This window comes from Miniopterus natalensis, chromosome 1 (genome assembly GCF_054644295.1).
Source record: "Miniopterus natalensis isolate mMinNat1 chromosome 1, mMinNat1.hap1, whole genome shotgun sequence".
NCBI lineage: Eukaryota > Metazoa > Chordata > Mammalia > Chiroptera > Miniopteridae > Miniopterus > Miniopterus natalensis.
In genome coordinates this window covers 32026475-32044831 of record NC_142081.1, presented here as the reverse complement: position 1 = coordinate 32044831, position 18357 = coordinate 32026475, and the positions used below count along the sequence as shown (strand labels likewise).

General features: G+C 39.8%; 2 protein-coding genes across 5 annotated transcripts in view; one reads left to right on the top strand and one right to left on the bottom strand.

Annotated features, from left to right (window-relative positions):
- The window catches only part of LOC107525910 (TOMM20-like protein 1), a 106580-nt gene that overhangs the window by 3684 nt on the left and 84539 nt on the right, over positions 1 to 18357 (top strand). Inside the window, exons 3-5 of one of the 2 annotated variants that reach the window (XM_087820166.1) lie at positions 2385 to 2466; positions 2789 to 2931; positions 3869 to 4359. In XM_087820166.1, the coding sequence (XP_087676292.1) occupies positions 2385 to 2466; positions 2789 to 2931; positions 3869 to 3922 (279 nt within the window). In that variant the 3' untranslated portion in view covers positions 3923 to 4359. Of the gene's footprint in view, positions 1 to 2384; positions 2467 to 2788; positions 2932 to 3868; positions 4360 to 15492; positions 15564 to 18357 lie in introns of those variants that run through there. The other variant, XM_087820164.1, reaches the window with a different exon arrangement.
- On the bottom strand, positions 3161 to 12888 carry TIMM9 (translocase of inner mitochondrial membrane 9). Of its 3 annotated transcripts, XM_087820176.1 has the most exons (6): positions 12849 to 12888; positions 11547 to 11583; positions 10122 to 10207; positions 6170 to 6234; positions 5721 to 5816; positions 3161 to 4506 (listed from the first exon to the last, which is right to left on the bottom strand). In XM_087820176.1, the coding sequence occupies exons 4-6, from the start codon at positions 6206 to 6208 to the stop codon at positions 4372 to 4374; spliced, it is 270 nt and encodes an 89-aa protein (XP_087676302.1). In that variant the 5' UTR covers positions 6209 to 6234; positions 10122 to 10207; positions 11547 to 11583; positions 12849 to 12888; the 3' UTR covers positions 3161 to 4371. The 3 variants fall into 3 exon arrangements, with proteins under 3 accessions (XP_087676302.1, XP_087676300.1, XP_087676310.1); XM_087820174.1 differs by lacking the exons at positions 11547 to 11583; positions 12849 to 12888 and having other exon boundaries at positions 10122 to 10681; XM_087820184.1 differs by lacking the exons at positions 10122 to 10207; positions 11547 to 11583; positions 12849 to 12888 and having other exon boundaries at positions 6170 to 6482.

The following is an 18357-nucleotide window of genomic DNA, read 5'->3' as shown; positions in this document are numbered from 1 at the left end:
GAGCCCTGCTCCTGGAAGTCGATTCAGTAGGTCAAGGTGGAGCCCAAGAAAATGCAGTTTTAACAGCTCTATCAGCTGCTTGTCTGTGAACACTGTCCTCAGATTCTGCACTGTCCCCTCATGTCCCTGGAAGCTCCTTCCTTTCTCCACAGGTGACCTCAGGTGTACTGCTCTAGACTCAGGGTCCGAATTTCATCTGCTTACCAGGCTGTTGCCGAGGTGCTCTATTGGTATCTCATCTTAATGTACTGAGAAGTAAATTCACCCTCTCATCCCTTGCCACCGCTCCTCCTCGGTGTCCTTACAGTGCTGCTGGCATCACTAGCCTCCCTGCTGGGACCCTGACTCCTCATCCTTCAGTCAGTCCCCAGCTCTTATTTTTCTATGCTCTAACCTCATACCCCATTCCTTTTCTGTTTCCATCGCTTCCACACTGCTTCACTAGTGGAGTAACTTCTGACTTGTCTCCCTGCTGCTCCGATACAGTCTCCTAAATGGCAGCCCTGAATACATAGGTCTGTGCAGTAGCTCCCCGCTCGGCAGATGGCAGAACAAGACCCCTTCGCCGGCACCACGGCCTTCCACGGGTGCCCCATATTGACAGCACTATTTTCCTAAGGGTTGGAAATAATATATGTAAAGTTCCTAGTCTATGGCTGGCCGTCAATAATTGGTAATTAATCATCATTGCAATATTCACCCTCATATAATCCATCTAAATGAAGATCACTTGATTTTTCCCCCTGCAAATTTGCATTGCCTGTACTCTTTCCCCATCAGACTGTCACTGAGATTATTCATATCTCAAATGCTATCTTTTTTAAAAAAAATAAATATTTTTATTGATTTCAGTAAGAGAGAGAGAGGGAGAGATTGATAGAAACATCAATGATGAGAGTTACTGATCTGCTGCCTCCCGCACGCCCACCACTGGGGATCAAGCCGGCAACCTGGGCCTGTGCCCTGGGCAGAATCAAACCTCAGTCTCCTAGATCCTAGGTCGATGCTCATCTGTTGAGCCACACCGGCCGTGCAAATATTACTTCTGAGAAACTTTCCCTGATTCCGCCATCAGATGTAATGTAATGTATGTTGAGCCCCAGAGGACACTGGACTTCATTGTTAATGTGTTATTGATCTTAAGCATACTTGCCCTTGCCCTGGGTTCCTTGGGGATGGGCACAGGGGTCTTGGTCTCCTTCCCCTTCCAACTCTTCTAGAGTGGCTTGGTCTTTAGTGCTCACTAAGTATTTGTTGAATAAAACCTTTGGTTGTTACTGATCATTAGCATATTTGTTGATAAAAGCTTAAAATATGACCCCTTCCCCAGGCTCATCCCATTTTATTTATTTATTTATTTATTTATTTATTTATTTATTTATTTATTTATTATTTATTCATTCATTTGAGAGAGAAACACTGATTTGTTGTTCCACTTATTTATGCATTCATTGGTTGATTCCTGTATGTGCCCTGATCCAGGATCGAACCCGCAACCTTGGTGTATAGGGACGACACTCTGACCAACTGAGCTACCTGGTCAGAGCCAGGCTCATCCCATTTTAAAAAGGGAATTCTTGCTGACTTGGTGGTTTGTCTGAATGGTTAGAGCGTCAGCAACCAATCGATGTCTCTCACATTGATGTTTCTCTCTCTCTCTCGCTCTCTCTCTCTCTCTCCCTCCCTCCCTCCTTCCCTCTCCCTTCCACTCTCTGAAAAGCAATGGAAAAAATATCCTCAGGTGAGGATTTAAAAAATAAAAAAAGAGAGTTCTTGGGAAACAAACACAGAAATCCTCCAGATATAATGGACTGAAGTTGAAGTGACTTGACAGTGGAGTTGATATTTTTGGCTAGGGTTTGCTCATGCTCCCTTTAAAGACCAGCCCTGGGCATGGTACCAGTGATGTGGCATCCTGTGACCGTGGTCACCTTCATGAACCAGGCTGCAGCAAACCACAGCAGCCTTCTCAACACCACCAACTGCACTGCCAACTCCCCACATACTGTTTCCCAATCAACAAGCAATGTTAATACGCCAGGGAAGAAAATAGTTTTGCAACATTACAAAGCAACCTTTGTTATAGTTAATTACAGTAGGATTTCAGATATGTGTACTTAGTGAGCTGAGCGAAGTATGGGTGAGTTATTACAAGCATCTTGACCTAACTTGAACATGCCATGTATTTTTTTTTTATGGCCTGAAACTGTAACTACATTTTAAGAAATTGGTTTCAATATTGTAAAGAACCACTGCATTTGTCATACTTTGGACTTAGAAACTGGGTTCAAGAAGTGCATTTTAAAATAAAAACTAAATAATTTTGATTGGTAACTATATTCCTTACATTCATTACTCATTGTTAAATGTTTTGTGAATCTTAGTTGTGGGATCCAGCGAGGAATGAAAAATTGCAAGAACTTTTTCTGCAAGAGATACGCATGGGAGAACTTTGGTTGTCTAGAGGTAAGAATGTCAGCATTCTCTTGTAAGCAGTTATTTATGATAGTTTATGTTTATATATTGACTGGCATCTGTATGTCAAATAACTTAGCGAGCTAAATGTGTCAGCCAGAGTGCTTCAGTTTCAAGAGACACTGCCCCAGCATTTGCAGTCCATCACACTGTCCAGCTCGTGTGCCAGCCAGTGTCCAGTTTACACTGTTTACATAGACTCTATCTTGATATGCTCTTTAAGTTTTAATGCTTGGTGCTCTTTCAGTAATTTGTATAATGTATATTTTGAAGAACATGAAAATTTTGCTCTGAACTTATCAATTTGTTTCAGGAGAGCACAGAATGGGGGTTGAACATCTCAGCAATGCCTTTTCAGTGTGTGGGCAACCACGGGAACTTCTGAAGGTTTTTAAACACACACTCCCTCCCAAGGTATTTGAGATGCTGTTACACAAAATTCCCCTTATTTGCCAGGTGAGCACATATTTAAATACCTTTGTGAAATGGACAGAATAAATAACTGTACTGGGCTTGCATACACAGAAATAGCAAAGTAGGTGTGTGAATGGCCCAAAATTTTACATCAGTAAAATCTCTGAATGTTTTATTGCCTTTCTTGATGTAAGGTGAAACAAGCTAATTCTTTCACGTTCCTTTGATTATAACCTATTGTATATTTTGTTGAGAATTATACGTTTCAGCGTTTCGATTTAAAGATAGCATTGTTAACATTTTATTTGTCTTTATACTTTCAAAGATATCACAATTATTGAGCGACTGTAATGTCAACAGAGGCCTTTAAATTAAGTAGTATTGTTATTTAAATGACCTAATGACTTAAAAATTAGATGTAACATAGAAAACAGTAAATTATCAAAGTAGAACACTTCTACTTTCCATTAGTTTGATAAAGCATAGATATCACTTTGGTAAATCGAAACATAGAGGCTAATTAGTGTTTTTTAAAGTACAACTTGAGACTGATATCAAATGAAATCTGTTTGTAAGCGAATTATTATAGGTATTAGTCCACCGACATTCATTAAACTGCTTGGTATGCCTATGCATCAACTAGAATTTCATTTTAGGATTCATTTAGCCATAAGACACTAACTTTGGTTCACTTTTTAGTACACTGATCACATGTCATGGCTGAGAAGACACTGTTTTGTTGATCTGACTCAGGAGTCATTCATGATAGACTCAGCTTTTGAACACAACACACACTCCACTAGAGCATAACAGTCAATTCTTAAACATTCCCAAGCTAATCTCAGATAGGTTGTTTCCTGAAGATATATGAAAATGTAGCTAGAATAAGAATGTGTGATGCCCACCCTGACACAAGGGAGGCAAGAAAAGGATCGTGCATTGAAATGATTAGCAAGTAACTATTTTATGTATTTACCAGCAATTTGAGGCAGACATGAATGAACAGGAACACTTGGAGGATGATCCTGATTGAAAAACATTTCAACGTATCCACAGTCCAGTCAGAATACTGTTACTATATAGCATAAACAACTGCTCAGTGATATTTCCATTTACTTTACTTGTAGAAATAAAAAAAATTTTCTATTTCATTCATGATTGAACACATACTTTGCTTTAAAATTAATAGTCACAATTGGAGAAACAATGGTTTATTTTTCTAATCAAGTGACTAAGCTCCCGAATCGTAAGGGCCTCAACAAATGTTGCATCTTACTATTTTCATTGAACAATCAGACCTTCGATTTTGATTATCCTGGTAAATAGCAATTTTGTTTCTCCAGTGGTTTCCATTTGCCAAACAGTCATGACAGATGGTTCACATGGTGGCTACTGCGTTCAGGGGATTCTATCAGATGAATCCTCATTTCCAGTGCAAAGCTATTGGCAATCTTTCAGGGAAAGTCCATCCATCAGGACTTCCTATCGTGGCTGGCCAAGGAGTCCTGCTTTGGCTGCCAGGGCTTCATTCTGCTGAATATGATATTCCTGAAATCTCATGGATATTCTTTGTGTCATTTTCAAATATTTCTGTAAGCAATGTTCTGAACAGGTGGTCTAGAAATAAAAAATAAGAGAAGTTGGAAGAGCTAACACAGAAATATTAATTTTAAAAAAAGTACATGTATTCTAAAAGACCAACCAGTGGGTACTTTGAATATAGCTGACAATTAAATGGTATTAATAAGTAGCAGGTGACCATAGCTTTCAACTGTTAATACAAGATATAATAAATACTGAATACTTACAAGTTTGTAGGCACTAAAAACAATGGTAAGTCCCTGCCATCTGGACTAGATTTTTTGCAGGTATGTTTTAGTATTAACTGAAAGTCCACATTCCCATCCCCTTATTCTGATTATTAAAAAGGAGGCCCAGTAGGAAGTTTGTTTCTTTTTTTTTTTTTTTTTAATATATCTTTATTGATTTCAGAGAGAGGAAGGGAGAGGGAGAGAAACATCAGTGATGAGAGAGTCACTGATCGGCTGGGGATCAAGCCTGCAACCCGGGCATGTGCCCTGACCAGGAATCGAACCACGATCTCCTGGATTCTAGGTTGATGCTCAATTGCTGAGCCACCCCCGTCCAGGCAAGTTTCTTTTTAATGAGAAACTCCATTCTTATCATTAAGTTAATTCTCAACCTTTTACTTTTTACCAATAAGAATATTCCACTTAGCATTTATCAAACTTTGTCATTTATTTAACAAGTACTTATTCATTGCTGATTATGTGTTAAGTTCTTGGCATGAATGTTTATCAGTATCTTCCACTGGAAGAAGTTATGTCACTTTAAGCCAATATATAAATGTTTTGATGAGCATATTAAAAGTTATAACCTCTAATAGTATTGGGTTTTCAGAGTCTACCTGTGCAAAATGAGCGAGCGACCAAATTCAAGCTCTGGTTTTTCCAAAGTTACCCTGAATTCTCAGGGTCAAATAGAAAAGCCATGTCAAGTTTCTCTAGCTAGGTCATCATGACTGAAAGCTAATTAGTAAGACTCCTTGCAATGGAACAATAACTCAGCAAGCCCTAGGCAGCTTCTCTAAAGAAGACTGCCTTGGTTCAATGTGACTGTCATATTAAATTTGTCATCATTAAACTCAATGTTATGGGTCCTTGGCTGCTTCAGTTCTTCCAAGCAATGGAACATAAAAGGTAGCCAAAAATTCCTGTAATAACTAGGAACAAGCAAAATGCTTAGGGGGATCCCATTTAAATTGCCGATCACAAGCTTAGAGAATTTTTACTGGGCAACACTTTTCATACCTCTTCAGGCTTTACTTCTCTTGTTGTGAAGTCTTTAACACAGTCCAAAAAGCAGGTTTCTGTAAGTTTATTGTAGGTTCCAAGAAATTCTTTAAACTATAAAGAAATCAGAAGGTTCTTTAATATTTGGTTTATAAAACAAAAATGTTTCAAAACTTCACTGAAGTTTTGGTTTAGGCAAAATATCCTGTAACACTTGAAATCAAGGTTCTTTTACTAACTTAAATAGGTATACTATGATCTAGGTAGTATGAGCTACAAAATACAGTCAGGTTTTTCTCATTGAATATCCTTTCCCGGATTATTGGAAAAATAAATATGCTTCATTTAATATCCAACTTTGGAAAGGAAATATAAACACTTATTTTGTGAGGTCACTGACCAACATAGTTGCATCCAGTAGTGCCTTAAATTTCTGCAAAATGCTTTCCTTGACTCTGACACCTTACCTGCTTTATCTGGTCAGACTCTGGCATTTGAGCGGCCATACTCCTTCAGTGTGCTTATTAGTCACCTGATTAAGAAAAGAAATTTGTCAGTCTACAAGCAAATGTCTTTAGGCTACTTGAAGAATCAGGTAATCAAAACAAGAATAGTTTATGAAATAGAACTGAAAAAAGTCTACCTGAAATACTGTTCATCTTACAAATTTCTAACAGTGTATGTAATTATATGCCACTCCCCCAACCTCCCGTATCATTAATAACAAAGAACCATAAAGTTTAGAATGAGATGTTTAAAATGCTATTACCTATAGGACCCAAAAATCCTGTTTATCTCAATCTCCAGTTTTAAGATGATGTGCTCTGCTACCTCAAGCCCCATTCCTAGGAGGGTTCCCAAGGAATCCAAGAGATCTCTGTTGTTGTCCTATAAGTACTTAAGTTAACTATCCACTGGTTGCTAATGTAGCTTTGACCTGTGCTAATGATTCTTTTACCTTCTCTATGCAAAGCCCTATTAATTGTTAACAGACACCATCCTAACTTATAATCAACAACCCAAATGAAAGGTATTCAGAGTTCTAATAGACTTTAAAAGGAAGTTATAGGAGTCATACAGTCTGCAAGTCAAAAAGGGCAATCACTGCCCTAGCCGGTTTCACTCAGTGGTTAGAGTGTTGGCCCCAGGACTGAAGGGTCTTGGGTTCAATTCTGTACCTTGGTTGCAGGCTCGATCCACAGCCCCAGTCGGGTCATGTATGGGAGGCAACTAATCAATGTGTCTCACACCAATGCTTCCCTCTCTCTCCCTTCCACTCTCTCTGGAAAGCCCTGGAAAAAATATCCTCAGGTGAGGATAAAACAAAACCCAGAAAGGGCAATCGCTGTACAGACACTTCTAAACATACGACACCCGTGATCTAACTGGGGGCAACAGAGAAGCGAAAGAAATCAAAAGCCTTTCTGAATTACTAGGATTTTCACACGTCCTAAATAGAGGCCCAGGCTCAGTTAATCCAGATATAAGAGTGTATCATATTATTTATTTATTCTGTCTGGCCAGTTCTAAAATGGAAGAGCATCTCATATAAAAGATTTGTATAAAATAAAGCTGTTTAAAATAGAAATTAAACAGCATGTAAAAGGAAGAATTAGCAAATACTAATCCTGTACCCTTGATCAACAGAATTATTATGCATTATATTTAGCTTTGAGTTTCCTGATAACTAATGCAAAAGACAAACTGGATGTGTAAGTCATTCTTATTGACTCATCAATTGTTTAAAGTGGCTCTGTAAAGCATGAGCTTTTCATGAAACTTATATGGAGAGGAAACTAACTAGGAAATTCAAAGTGCCACCACCATGGAGAAAGTGGACATTCTCATTTGATAACAACGTAAGCCAGGGTAGCTCCGTGTCAGCCTTTCCAGCCAGGGACAGACCTTCTGCTCGTCTGCATTTGTTCTCTCCTTTCCCTTTTTATCCTGTAAGTCAGTGAGGATACAACCCATACTTACAGGACATCTCACCCAATACCACAGAGTACACATTTTTTTATATGTTTTTGTTGATTTTAGAGAGAGAGGAAGGGAGAGGGAGAGACAGAAACGTCAATGAGTGAGCAACATCCACATCGATCTGCCTCCTGTACGCCCCCTCCTGGGGATCAAGCCCACACCCGGGCATGTGCCCTGACCTGGGCTCGAACCGAAGACCTGCTAGTGCACGGGGTCAACACACTCAACCAGTCGGCCGCACCACCCGGCCAGAATACACATTTTTATCAAGTGCCCATTGAACCAACATCCTGGGTCATAAAACTAGCCTCAACAAATTTAAAAGAATTGAAATCATACCAAGTATGTTCTCTGACCACAGATGAATCAAACTAGAAATGAGTAATAGAAAGAGAACAGACAAATTTCCAAATGTTTGGAAAATAAGCAGTATACTTCTAAATAATCCATGGGTCAAAGAGGAAGTCTCAAGGGGGAAAAAAAAATCATTGAACTGAATGAAACTGAAAATACAGCATATCAAAATTTGTGTTAGCAGAGCTATATCAGTGCCAAGAGGAAAATTTATCGCACTAAATTCATACACCAGAAGAACCCTGGCTGGTGTTCACAGTGGTTAGCGCATGGGCCCCACTCACTGAAGGGTGGAGGGTTTGATTCCCAGTCAAGGGCATGAACCTGGGTTGCAGGTTCATCCTGGGCCTTGAAAGTGTGCAGGAGGCAACCAATTGATGTGTCTCTCTCACATCAATGATTCTCTCTCTCCCCTCCCTCCCTTCCACTTTCTCTCAAAAAAATCAATGGGAAAAAATATCCTTGGTTGAGGATTAACACAGAAAAAAGAGAGAAAACGAGAAAGCTCTCAGGTTAACAATCTAAGCTCCTACTAAAGCACCTAGAAAAAGAGGAAAATAAACCCAAAGCATGTAGAAAGAAATAATAAAGAGCAGAAATCAACAAAAATGAAAACATAAGGCCTGAGTGGTGTGACTCAGTTGGCTGAGTGTCTTCCCATGCACTGAGAGGTTAGATTCTGGGTCAGGGCACATGCCCGGGTTGCAGCCTCAATCCCCAGTAGGGATGTGCAGGAGGCAGCCGATCGATGTTTCTTTCATCTATGTTTCTCTCTCTCTTTTCCTCTCCCTTCCTCTCTCAAATCAATAAAAACATATTTAAAAAAATGAAAACATGAAAGCAACAGACAAAAATCAATAAAACAAAGAGTTCTTTAAAGAGATTATCAATATCAGACATGAAACTGTGTATCACCATGGACCCTGCAGACATTAAAAGTATAATGAATTTACTATTATTCTGATATCAAAACCAGACAAAGACAGTACATAAAACTAGAGAGAAATATCCCTCATAAAATAGACATATAAATCCTTAACAAAATAATAGCAGACCAGTACCACTCTGCTAACTATCCCACCTGCCCCTTAGTATACAACTCAGGGTGACAAATGATGGTTATTTGACAATACATAGATGAGGAGTGCCCCAACAGTGTTGGTATGAATCTTTATTTAAAATTATTTCCTTGGTATTATCCTTTACAGTTCTTAATAGTGTATACTTCCTTAAAATGCAACAGTTTATCATATTATAAAAGTAATGTAATCTTTGTCTTCAGAATTTGGAAAATAAAAGAGACAGTTCTACTCAAAGACCACTATATTAACATTATGGTTTCCTTTTTCTTTATTTTTCAAATATCTTCCCAGACCTACAACTGATCTGCAGAGCTAGCAGCCAGCAATTTTCTTGTCTGCCTAAATCTCTAAAGCTCTTCTCTGTAGTCATCAACACAGGAAGACCTCATTTTATTGTTCTTTGCTTTATTGTGCTTCACAGATGTTGCATTTTTTTTTACAAATTGAAGGCAAGACCCTCCACCAGCAAAAAGATTACGACTCCCTCTATTGCGGTGGTCTGGAGCCAAACTTGCAGTATCTCTGAAGTACGCCTGTACTCAAGATTGTGGTATACATAATTGTAGGCAACTGTTCCTAGAAAATACTAAAGATGATTGAATGATTTGCAAATTTACTTGCTACCTTGGTATCTTCTAGTCTTTCAGCATTCTCTTTTGCAGTTATTTAATCATAAATTATGCTGATTGACAAACTCCAGCAGGCAAGCCAATTACTGATTATTCAAATAGGCAGCAGCAATGTGGTTGCCTTTGTATTTGGTCCTAGTTTCCACATATTAGAGCAAATGTTTGTTATTATAGAGGCAAACATCCATTGAGGGGTTACCTTTCGATTATATCCCTGAAACCTGGAGATGGAGGGAAGAGATAAGAGTTCCAGAATCCCTGGCTTAGGTATTGGGAATGATGACAGCAATGTTATTTTTGTGCCAAAGCAAATATATCATAAAACCAGGGAACTTAAGAATAAAGGGAGATCTTATCAGTCATCAAGCTCAAACCTTTTCTGATGCATGAGTTTCCTTTCTGTTCTGGAAAAGTAGTCCAACTTTTGCTTGAATGTCTCCAGTGAGGCCCGATTTCTTATCTGAAAAATGATGAGATTACAATGACTGGGGAGACCCCTTCAAGCTCTAATAGTGTATTTGAGAAATCTAAATTTCTGTTGGCGAAATCATTTCTTAAAAAGCCTCTTCCTTAGATGTATTGTGATCATTTCGCAATATACAGATACAGAATCATTATGACGTACACCTGAAACAATGTTATATAGAACGAAAAAAGCCTCTTCCTTTTCAGTAAGTGAAATTAAGTTTCCTCAATCTATTTGAGGTTACAGATCTTTAGCATATGTTGTTATATGTATTAAAAAATACATAATAGTCCTGGCAGGTGTTGCTCAGTGGTTAGAGCGTTGGCCTGCACACCAAAGGATCTCAGGTTCAATTTCTGGTCAAGGGTATGTACCTGGGTTGCAGGTTCCATCCCAGCCCCAGTTGGGGCGTGTTTGGGAGGCAATCAATTGATGTCTGTCTGTCTGTCTCTCTGGCTCTCTCTCTCCCCCATCCCTCCTTTCTACTCTCTGTAAAATCAATAAAAACATATCCTCAGGTGAGGATTAAAAAACAACAGACATCACAGAAGAACAATTGCCAGAAATTTCTGAATATTAAAAAGAAATTAACAGACTAACTAGGATGTGATGGGGGAGGTGTCTGCCATTTCTTTTTTAGAATCATATGCAGATTTGTACCAGGCCTGGAGCCAAATTTCTAATTCTGTTAAAATAGTTAAAGCAAATGATTCTTTTGATGTCCTTGACCTCTGTCACTAACCTGGTACTTGCATGATTGGTACTGGTCATTGGTAATCTTGTGATTCAGGCAAGGATCATGAATGGGTCATAAAACCACTAGGCGATAGGTCCCTGAGAATCAGGATATATCCATGATCTCAAAACATCTCCACAAGTTACTTATCACAAAAGGAAAACTGTCTTTCTATATTGTAAGACCCGGCAGTCACCACCTTAACCAAATGATTATACCTAGCATCACAAACACAATAGACACAGCATCACCTGTGTAGTATTCTTGTCAAAAATGCATGATCTGACTCATCATGAGGGAATAATTCGGGAAACCCACCAAATGGAACAATATGTAAGATCAGACTGGTCTTTAAAAAAAAAGTCATAAAGGGGGTAGAGGGCTGTTCTAGATTAGGACTCTAAAGGGTCATGACAACTAAACACAATAAGTGAACTTTGGATCCTGAATTAAAAAAGAAACATTTTTGAGTTAAAAATGACATTTTGGGGATATGTTATCATTTTAGGTGTGATAATCTTGTCCTGGCTATGTAACAGATTGTTAAATTGATTCATGCTGAAGAAATTAGGGTTAAAGGTCATGTCTGCAACTTACTTGCAAATGGTTCAGCAAAAAAATACTGTATCTATGTCTATAGAGAGAGTGAAAAAGAGACAGGAAATAAGTAAAAATGTTAACAATAAAATAACAATAAAAAGGAAAAACAGACCTGTGAGCCGTGTGTTTTGTTCCAGGGCTATCAATGTCTTTTATTTGATAGGTCAGATGTTTAAATTGACCTGAACTAAGTTGTTTGGTTGCTAGGCTTTAACAGGACTCTACCACATGTCCCTTTACTTTATATTATTTGCAGCAGGTTTAGGAAGCTAATGTCTGATTAAATGGCAACTCATTAATCAGAGCAACAAATTCTTTTGAAAGATTACTATATAGTGCTTTTGGGGTTAAAGGTTGGCTTCAAGGCTTAAAGGATAATCCTGTGAGCACTGGCCTAGACGGGGGCAAGACTGCTTGCTTGGGTTTCAGTCCAGTTCAACTCGTTCTAATGAATGGCTGTGGTCACACTTTAGAGACTAGAGGGAAAGGTTACTTTTCCTTTCACATCTAAGTTACACTTAGAAAACAAGGGAGTTAAATCATCTCCAAAGTCTCTCACAGCTATGCCGTTGTCACTCTATCTTTTAATTCACCTATATTATGAAACAAATTGTGAACAAGCGGGTGCCACCCACCTACGAGCCCAGCAATGAAGAGGGAAATGGAACTGGAGTAACACAGAACTTGCTAAGACTAATTAAAAGGTTCTCCAAAGCCGAGACCCTAAGGCCCCTTTTAACTCTAGTATTTCTTCTATGAAAGCAGACAGCAGCGATAAAATGTGTGTTAAATGTGTTATTTAGCTTTTATAGAAGATTACACTTTTATTTTATTTTTTGCTTTGATTAATCTTTTTTTAAAGCCGCTAGTACTGCGCAAAGGGAACGTCAAAGTGGTGCGTCCTTGAAAACGAGCAGCTCAGATAAAGGTGGTGGCCTTGGTTTCGGGTCAAGGGAGGGCTTTTTCAGTTAAAGGAGGGTCCCGGCCGGTGAGCTCAAGGTCAAGGCGCGGCTGCCCCGCAGTCCAACCCCCGCAGCCTCCGACCGCGACCCCCACGGCTCAGACCCAGCCTGGTGTGGCCCCGAGCCGCAGACTACGACCGCGCCCCGGGGACACGAACGTCAGGCAGGTCTCGCACCCGCTCTGGGGGCGATGCCCGACCCCTGCCCCGCTCCGCAGCCCCCGCAGCCCACGAACACGCGGCGGCGTCATTCTGAGACCCCCCACCTCTCCGGAGCGTAGCCTGCCGCCCCCCGCCCGGGAACCCGGGATTCCGAGGGCAGAGAAAAGAGATCATACTTAAGCACAGGCTCCCGCTTCCGAAAACAGTGCGAGAGTGGGGGGCTGCGCTGCCAGTCGAGTCCGGGGGCGGAGGGTCGGGGTCACGCCGGGTGCCGCAGCCGCTGGAGGCCAGAGAACACGTGGGAGCGGCGGTGTCAAACAGCCCTTAGAGCCTACGACGCCGATTCGTTACAACGAGGGGAACGTGAGAGCAAGAAAGCCGATATTACTCAATAATTCTAAAATCCCTCGAGAATTAATTTTTGTGATTTTTTCTCCTTCGACAGTGCTTCCTATTCCTGACTTCCTCGCCACTAAGTAACCTGAATCTGCGGGAACTTTTTGAAAGTCTAATTTACTTAATCGGCGTCCCTAACGGTCTCCAGGAGCTACGCTGTAAACAGTCCCTAATAAATGCGAGCGGTAGTACCAGTTAGTTCGGGGACTCTGCAGGTCTTCGATGAGCCTCTCGGGTTTTATCTGATGTTTAAGTCTTGCGGGGCAAGGTACTGCCTTACAGAAATTCACACCTTGTTTTAAGCCAGTTAGGTTGGGAGCTTGTTTCCACCCGGAAAGGGATGGAGGAGCACCGGGGAGCATTTGGCTTTTTGGTTGGAGGTTTTGGAGTCATTTCTCGGCGCGCATGCGCGTTGTGTCTCTAGGGCGGGCTCCCCGGAAGCGGGTGCGGACCGGCGGGCGACTGAAGCTGTCGAGCGATTGCCCTGTGGCTGTGCGGCTGTCAGGCGTTCCGGAGCCTCGGCGGGGTGAGCTTAGGTGGCCGGTGGTTGCATCTGGAAGGGTGCGTAAGACTCCTTGGCTGAAGCGTGCTATTAAGCTTCTTACGTGGGGAAAATTAAAAACAAACAAACATATGCGATTGGTATTGCCGGTTCGTTGCGGATTTGGCTTTCACCTGCTTGACTCCCTCTTCCCAGCAAACGTTAGCTCCGCGCCCACGCCCGCTCGGTTTTGCCCGCCGGCTCGGGGCTGGGGAGCGCACCGTTCTGGTGGTGGTTGCTCACGCAGCCGTTCTCGTGCCCTCGCCGTCTGCGCGGTGCCTTAGCAGGCTGAGTGGGGTTCATGGGTAGAAACGGTGTTCTGGTCCCAATGCTGGATGAAATACCAAAGTTAAAATTTCCAGCTTAGCGAATAGCCTGTTTAGACGTTGTTTTATTTAAAGGTCGGTGACCGCCCGTTTCAGAATCACTTGAAACTCCCGTTCCCTCCGTCTACTCGCGCTCGCCGCTCCCGGGCAGCCTGCCCGGCCTCGGGTTCGTGGACCCCGCGGGAAGCTCTCCTCGGGAGCTGCCCCGCTTCTTCGCTACCGGGACGATGAAGGGCCCTGCGTTTAGCCCGGAAAAGAAACGAAGGGTGAAAATACCAGCGAAGAGGCTTCGTGAGTTAGCTTCCCCACATCGGGGAGATCATTTGGCTTCGCTGAAAGGCGAGCTGCCCCGCGTTCCTCCGGCGTCGTCGGCAAACCAGCCTCTTCGGTTTAGAACCGGGACGGGCTTGAACGGAACTGTACGTGGTATGTGATTCCCAGTAGTTTTTCAACTTTCCGTTAGTCTTTATTTTCATTTCTTTGTGTATTTCAAAATTTAGAGGATCTTTAATGTTTAAGTTCACAAATGTAAGATACGTCTAGTTTGTACAGGTGTCAAGAACTGACCCTTTTCCCCTGGGAAAATGGCTGGGAAAATGGCCCGGCACAGCCTGCATCGAATAGTATGGAGTAGATAGAATGAATGAAACTTTAACATTTCCTATTGTGTGTTTTCTTTGTGTGGCTTTCCTTTTTTTTTTTTTTTTTTAAATACCTTTATTGATTTCAGAGAGAGGAAAGGAGGGGGAGAGATAGAAACATCAATGATCAGAGAGTCATTGATCAAGCCCACAACCGGGCATGTGCCCTGACCGGAATCGAACCCCAGTCGCCTGGATCCTAGGTTGACGCTCAACCGCTGAGCCATACGGGGGCCTGGCCTTGTGTGGCTTTTTTACACTCTTCCAGTTCACATCTGTGACGGGCATACTTAACTTGTATGCTGAGCTTGTTTTCCTCTTCCAAGGCTTTTTACCAAATACTTTGCCTTCTGTTTGGATTGTGATGCCCAGTTTGGCATAGTAGAAAAGCACAACTTCTCACATTTGATGGCTTCCACCTTCCAATTCACTTAACCTGCCTGGAGCTCAGTGAAATTAAAGATGACATATGGTTTACCCACTTCACGGGTAATTAATTAATTGTAAGGATCAAATTAATGAATATATGTGCAAAAACAAAAAAATGCTTTTTTATAATGCTGCTTTTGGGGGGGTACAGCATATCATATGCCTGCTGTTAAATCAGGCTTTTATATTTTGTACATTTTAATTCGTGACAAGTGATTCTGCCCCAGCTTGTCCAAATCTTACAGTACAATGATATATTTTAAAACATTTCAAACTTCTCTCACTTGATTGTCGGTACTGACCCATATTTTCCAAATTATGAGTTGTAAAAACTTTCATTATTCTTAAGTTTTTTGCATGAAAAGTGGCTTCCAACTTAGGTCTTGCATTAATATGGAGTTTATAGTTCTTGAGTCATGCCTATACAGTTTCTAAATGTAGTGTTCTGATTTGAAAATCACTAAAATTGATTTCTTTGTTTTGGTAGGTTCATTGGACTTAGCTTCTGCTGGAAATAATCACCAGCCTCCATTAGAAAATCCTCCTGTGTCAGAAAGTGTAAGCAAAAGGATTCTTAATTATGCTCATGTTAAAATTTTCAGTATTGTCCAATAATGTGTTCTTAAATTATGTTTGATTAGCACAGTCCTTGTTTTTATTTAAATGTCACTTACCAAGAGAAATGTTTGACAAACAACAATTGTGAAAATAGCGTTTGAGGCATCAACCAAAAAGCTTTCCATAGAATCAAAAACATCCATTAGTAAGATAATAACCATGGAGAGAAATACTGTAACTGGAGGAAAAAAACACACCTCTCCTATTATCTAAGGAAAAGCTATTCTGAAAAAGAGAACTTATACAAAAGTAAGAAATAGTAACATAATAAAAAAAGTGAGGTGTGATTGTATATCATACAAACAATTGTGAAGTCTTTGTGTTGTTTTTTAGGGGTCTTTAAGAAACAAAAACATGAAATTCTCATGTTGACCTTTTTATTTATAATGCTGAAAATATTTGATGATAAATATAATGTTCTGATGATGCGGTCTAACTAGACTTTGACCACGAATCATAATGTTGACCTATGTAGTGTCAATTTAACAACTCTATAAAGAAGAGAGTTTCACAGTATTTTGTTTTGTTTTCCCCCCTCTGTTTTTATTTTTTTCCTTTTTATGGAATTTATTGGGGTGACACTGGTTAACAAAATTATTCAAGTTTCAGGTGCACAATTTACAACACATCATCTGTACACTGTATTGTGTTCACACCCCAAGTCAAGTCTCTATTCGTCACCATTTGTTCCCCCATTCCCTCTTCCCCTCCGCCCCCCCCAGGCAATCACCATACTGTTGTCCATGTCCATGTTTTTTCACAATATTTTGAAAATTGAAACTGGTAAATTAAGAATTAAATTGTATTGTCAAATTTTTCAAAAACTCAGTAAAAATGTATGATAATGTGACGTGCTTGGTCCCGGAGTAAATGCCTAGCCTTTGGGTTGGTGTTTTCTGTTTCTTTTTCGAGCTGGCCTTAACGATTAATGCTATTTGAATTTCAGTATCTAAATAATTTTCAGGATGTATGGATACACTGTTAGTTTATATTTGAGAATAAATGACATTCATCATGAAGATGATCAGGCAGGATTCTATTACATTTAATGTGGGCTCACAGCTTGTTATGTGTAGATTTGTCTAATGTAAAATATGCCTGCAAAACAAACCTAGTTCATTATCATTTATCATGAACAACAAACTGCAGTCTCTCTGCATCATGTGTTTGTTTCATAAATGAGTACTAAGATTACAGTGTGGATTGTCTTGGCCGTGCTATTTTAATGAGAAAACTGAAGGAATTTGTGCCTGATATTCTCACATTTATAAACGCTCCTATTCATACCTATTTCTCCCTACTACCAGAAGATAACATGTTCTTTTCCTATTTGGGCTAATCCTACACATGTATAGAAAGAAAATAAAAACTTAAAAACATTCATTGTGGAAAATACAATAAGAAAAAAGAAAGTCAACAACTTAAAATCAACAACTATTAACATTTTGAGGTGTCTTTTTTTCCTGTGTGTGAATATATTTTGTGAAATGGGACCATACTGTTTTATAACTAAATAGCATTAAGGATATTTTTTTCTAACTAAGTAATATTAAGGATATTTTTTCTATGTCATTTTTTTATAGAAACTTGTAATGGGTTTATAGAATTTAATTGTACGTACATATATTTATTTGCTCATATTCCTATCATTTGACATTAAAGTTTTCTCTCTCCAATTTTTTATAATGTAAGCAACCATGTAATGAACATTCTGGTGTATATCCTGGTCATTTCCTTAGGATTAATTTCTAGATGTAAAATTATTAGATCAGAAAGGATAAGCATGCTTTTTGAAGTGTTTCTAAATTGCTTCCAGAAAGACTTTACCAATGTATATTCTCTCCAGCAAGGTCATTAGTGGAATTATTTGCCCCATCTTTATCAGTACAGAGCATTAAAATTAAACAAAAAATCTTTGCCATTTGATATATAAAAGGCATCTCGTTTTATTTTGTATTTATTTTATTATTAATGAAGCAGAAATTTTTTTCTTGCATATGGCCATCTATATTCTTTTGTGAATTACTTATTTCTGTGCTGTGATTTTTCTTACTAATTTGTAGGAGTTCTTTATATTAACTTCCCAGGTGCATTCTACTGTATTGCTAGTCTCATTGGCTTTTGGAGGGGGGGCGGTTAACATTTGTTATCAGCTGATAGCCTGGATCAGTTTTCTTTTATGATTTTCTCTTTTCCTTTTTCTGATGTAGCAGAAAAAAAGAAAAGGTGTGTCTAAGGCAAGTGAATAGCAGTGTTGAACGAATCTAGTACTTAAAAAGTCTTGGCGTCTTAGCCCTGAATAGAATCTTAGAGGTGAAGTTGCACCTGTGAACAGAAAGCTATTATTTGTCAGTAGGTATGACCTATATAGACAGGCCTTCTGAGATCACGCTATGAGCTCAGTGACAAAGAGTGCTGTGGTTAATTGTGATTTTGTGCCATGCATTGGCCATCCTTATGTACTCTATCAGACTCGCTGTGAATCAGATTTTCACATTTAACTGCAGCAACCGAGATGTGTTACATAACTTGCTCTGCTACAAGTAGCAAATCTGGGTGTGAGTCAGAATTTCAGGGCCACAGTTGCTTGCTTGTTAATTTACTCATTCACTTGCCAGATAGCTCACTACTCTTTCAACAAACCCTTGAGTAGCTTCAAGATACCTACCCATTCTGGTGGTGCTGGGAATTACGTATATAAAGCACACAGTCCTTGCTCCCCAAACACAGCAGT

Coding starts and splice junctions, on each gene's coding strand:
- TIMM9 (XM_087820176.1), bottom strand. CDS start 6,208: ATGGCCGCTCAAATGCCAGAGTCTGACCAGATAAAGCAG. Junction 5,817..6,169: donor AGTCTGACCAGATAAAGCAG/GTAAGGTGTCAG, acceptor ATTTCTTTATAG/TTTAAAGAATTTCTTGGAAC. Junction 4,507..5,720: donor GAGAAGTAAAGCCTGAAGAG/GTATGAAAAGTG, acceptor TTTTATTTCTAG/ACCACCTGTTCAGAACATTG.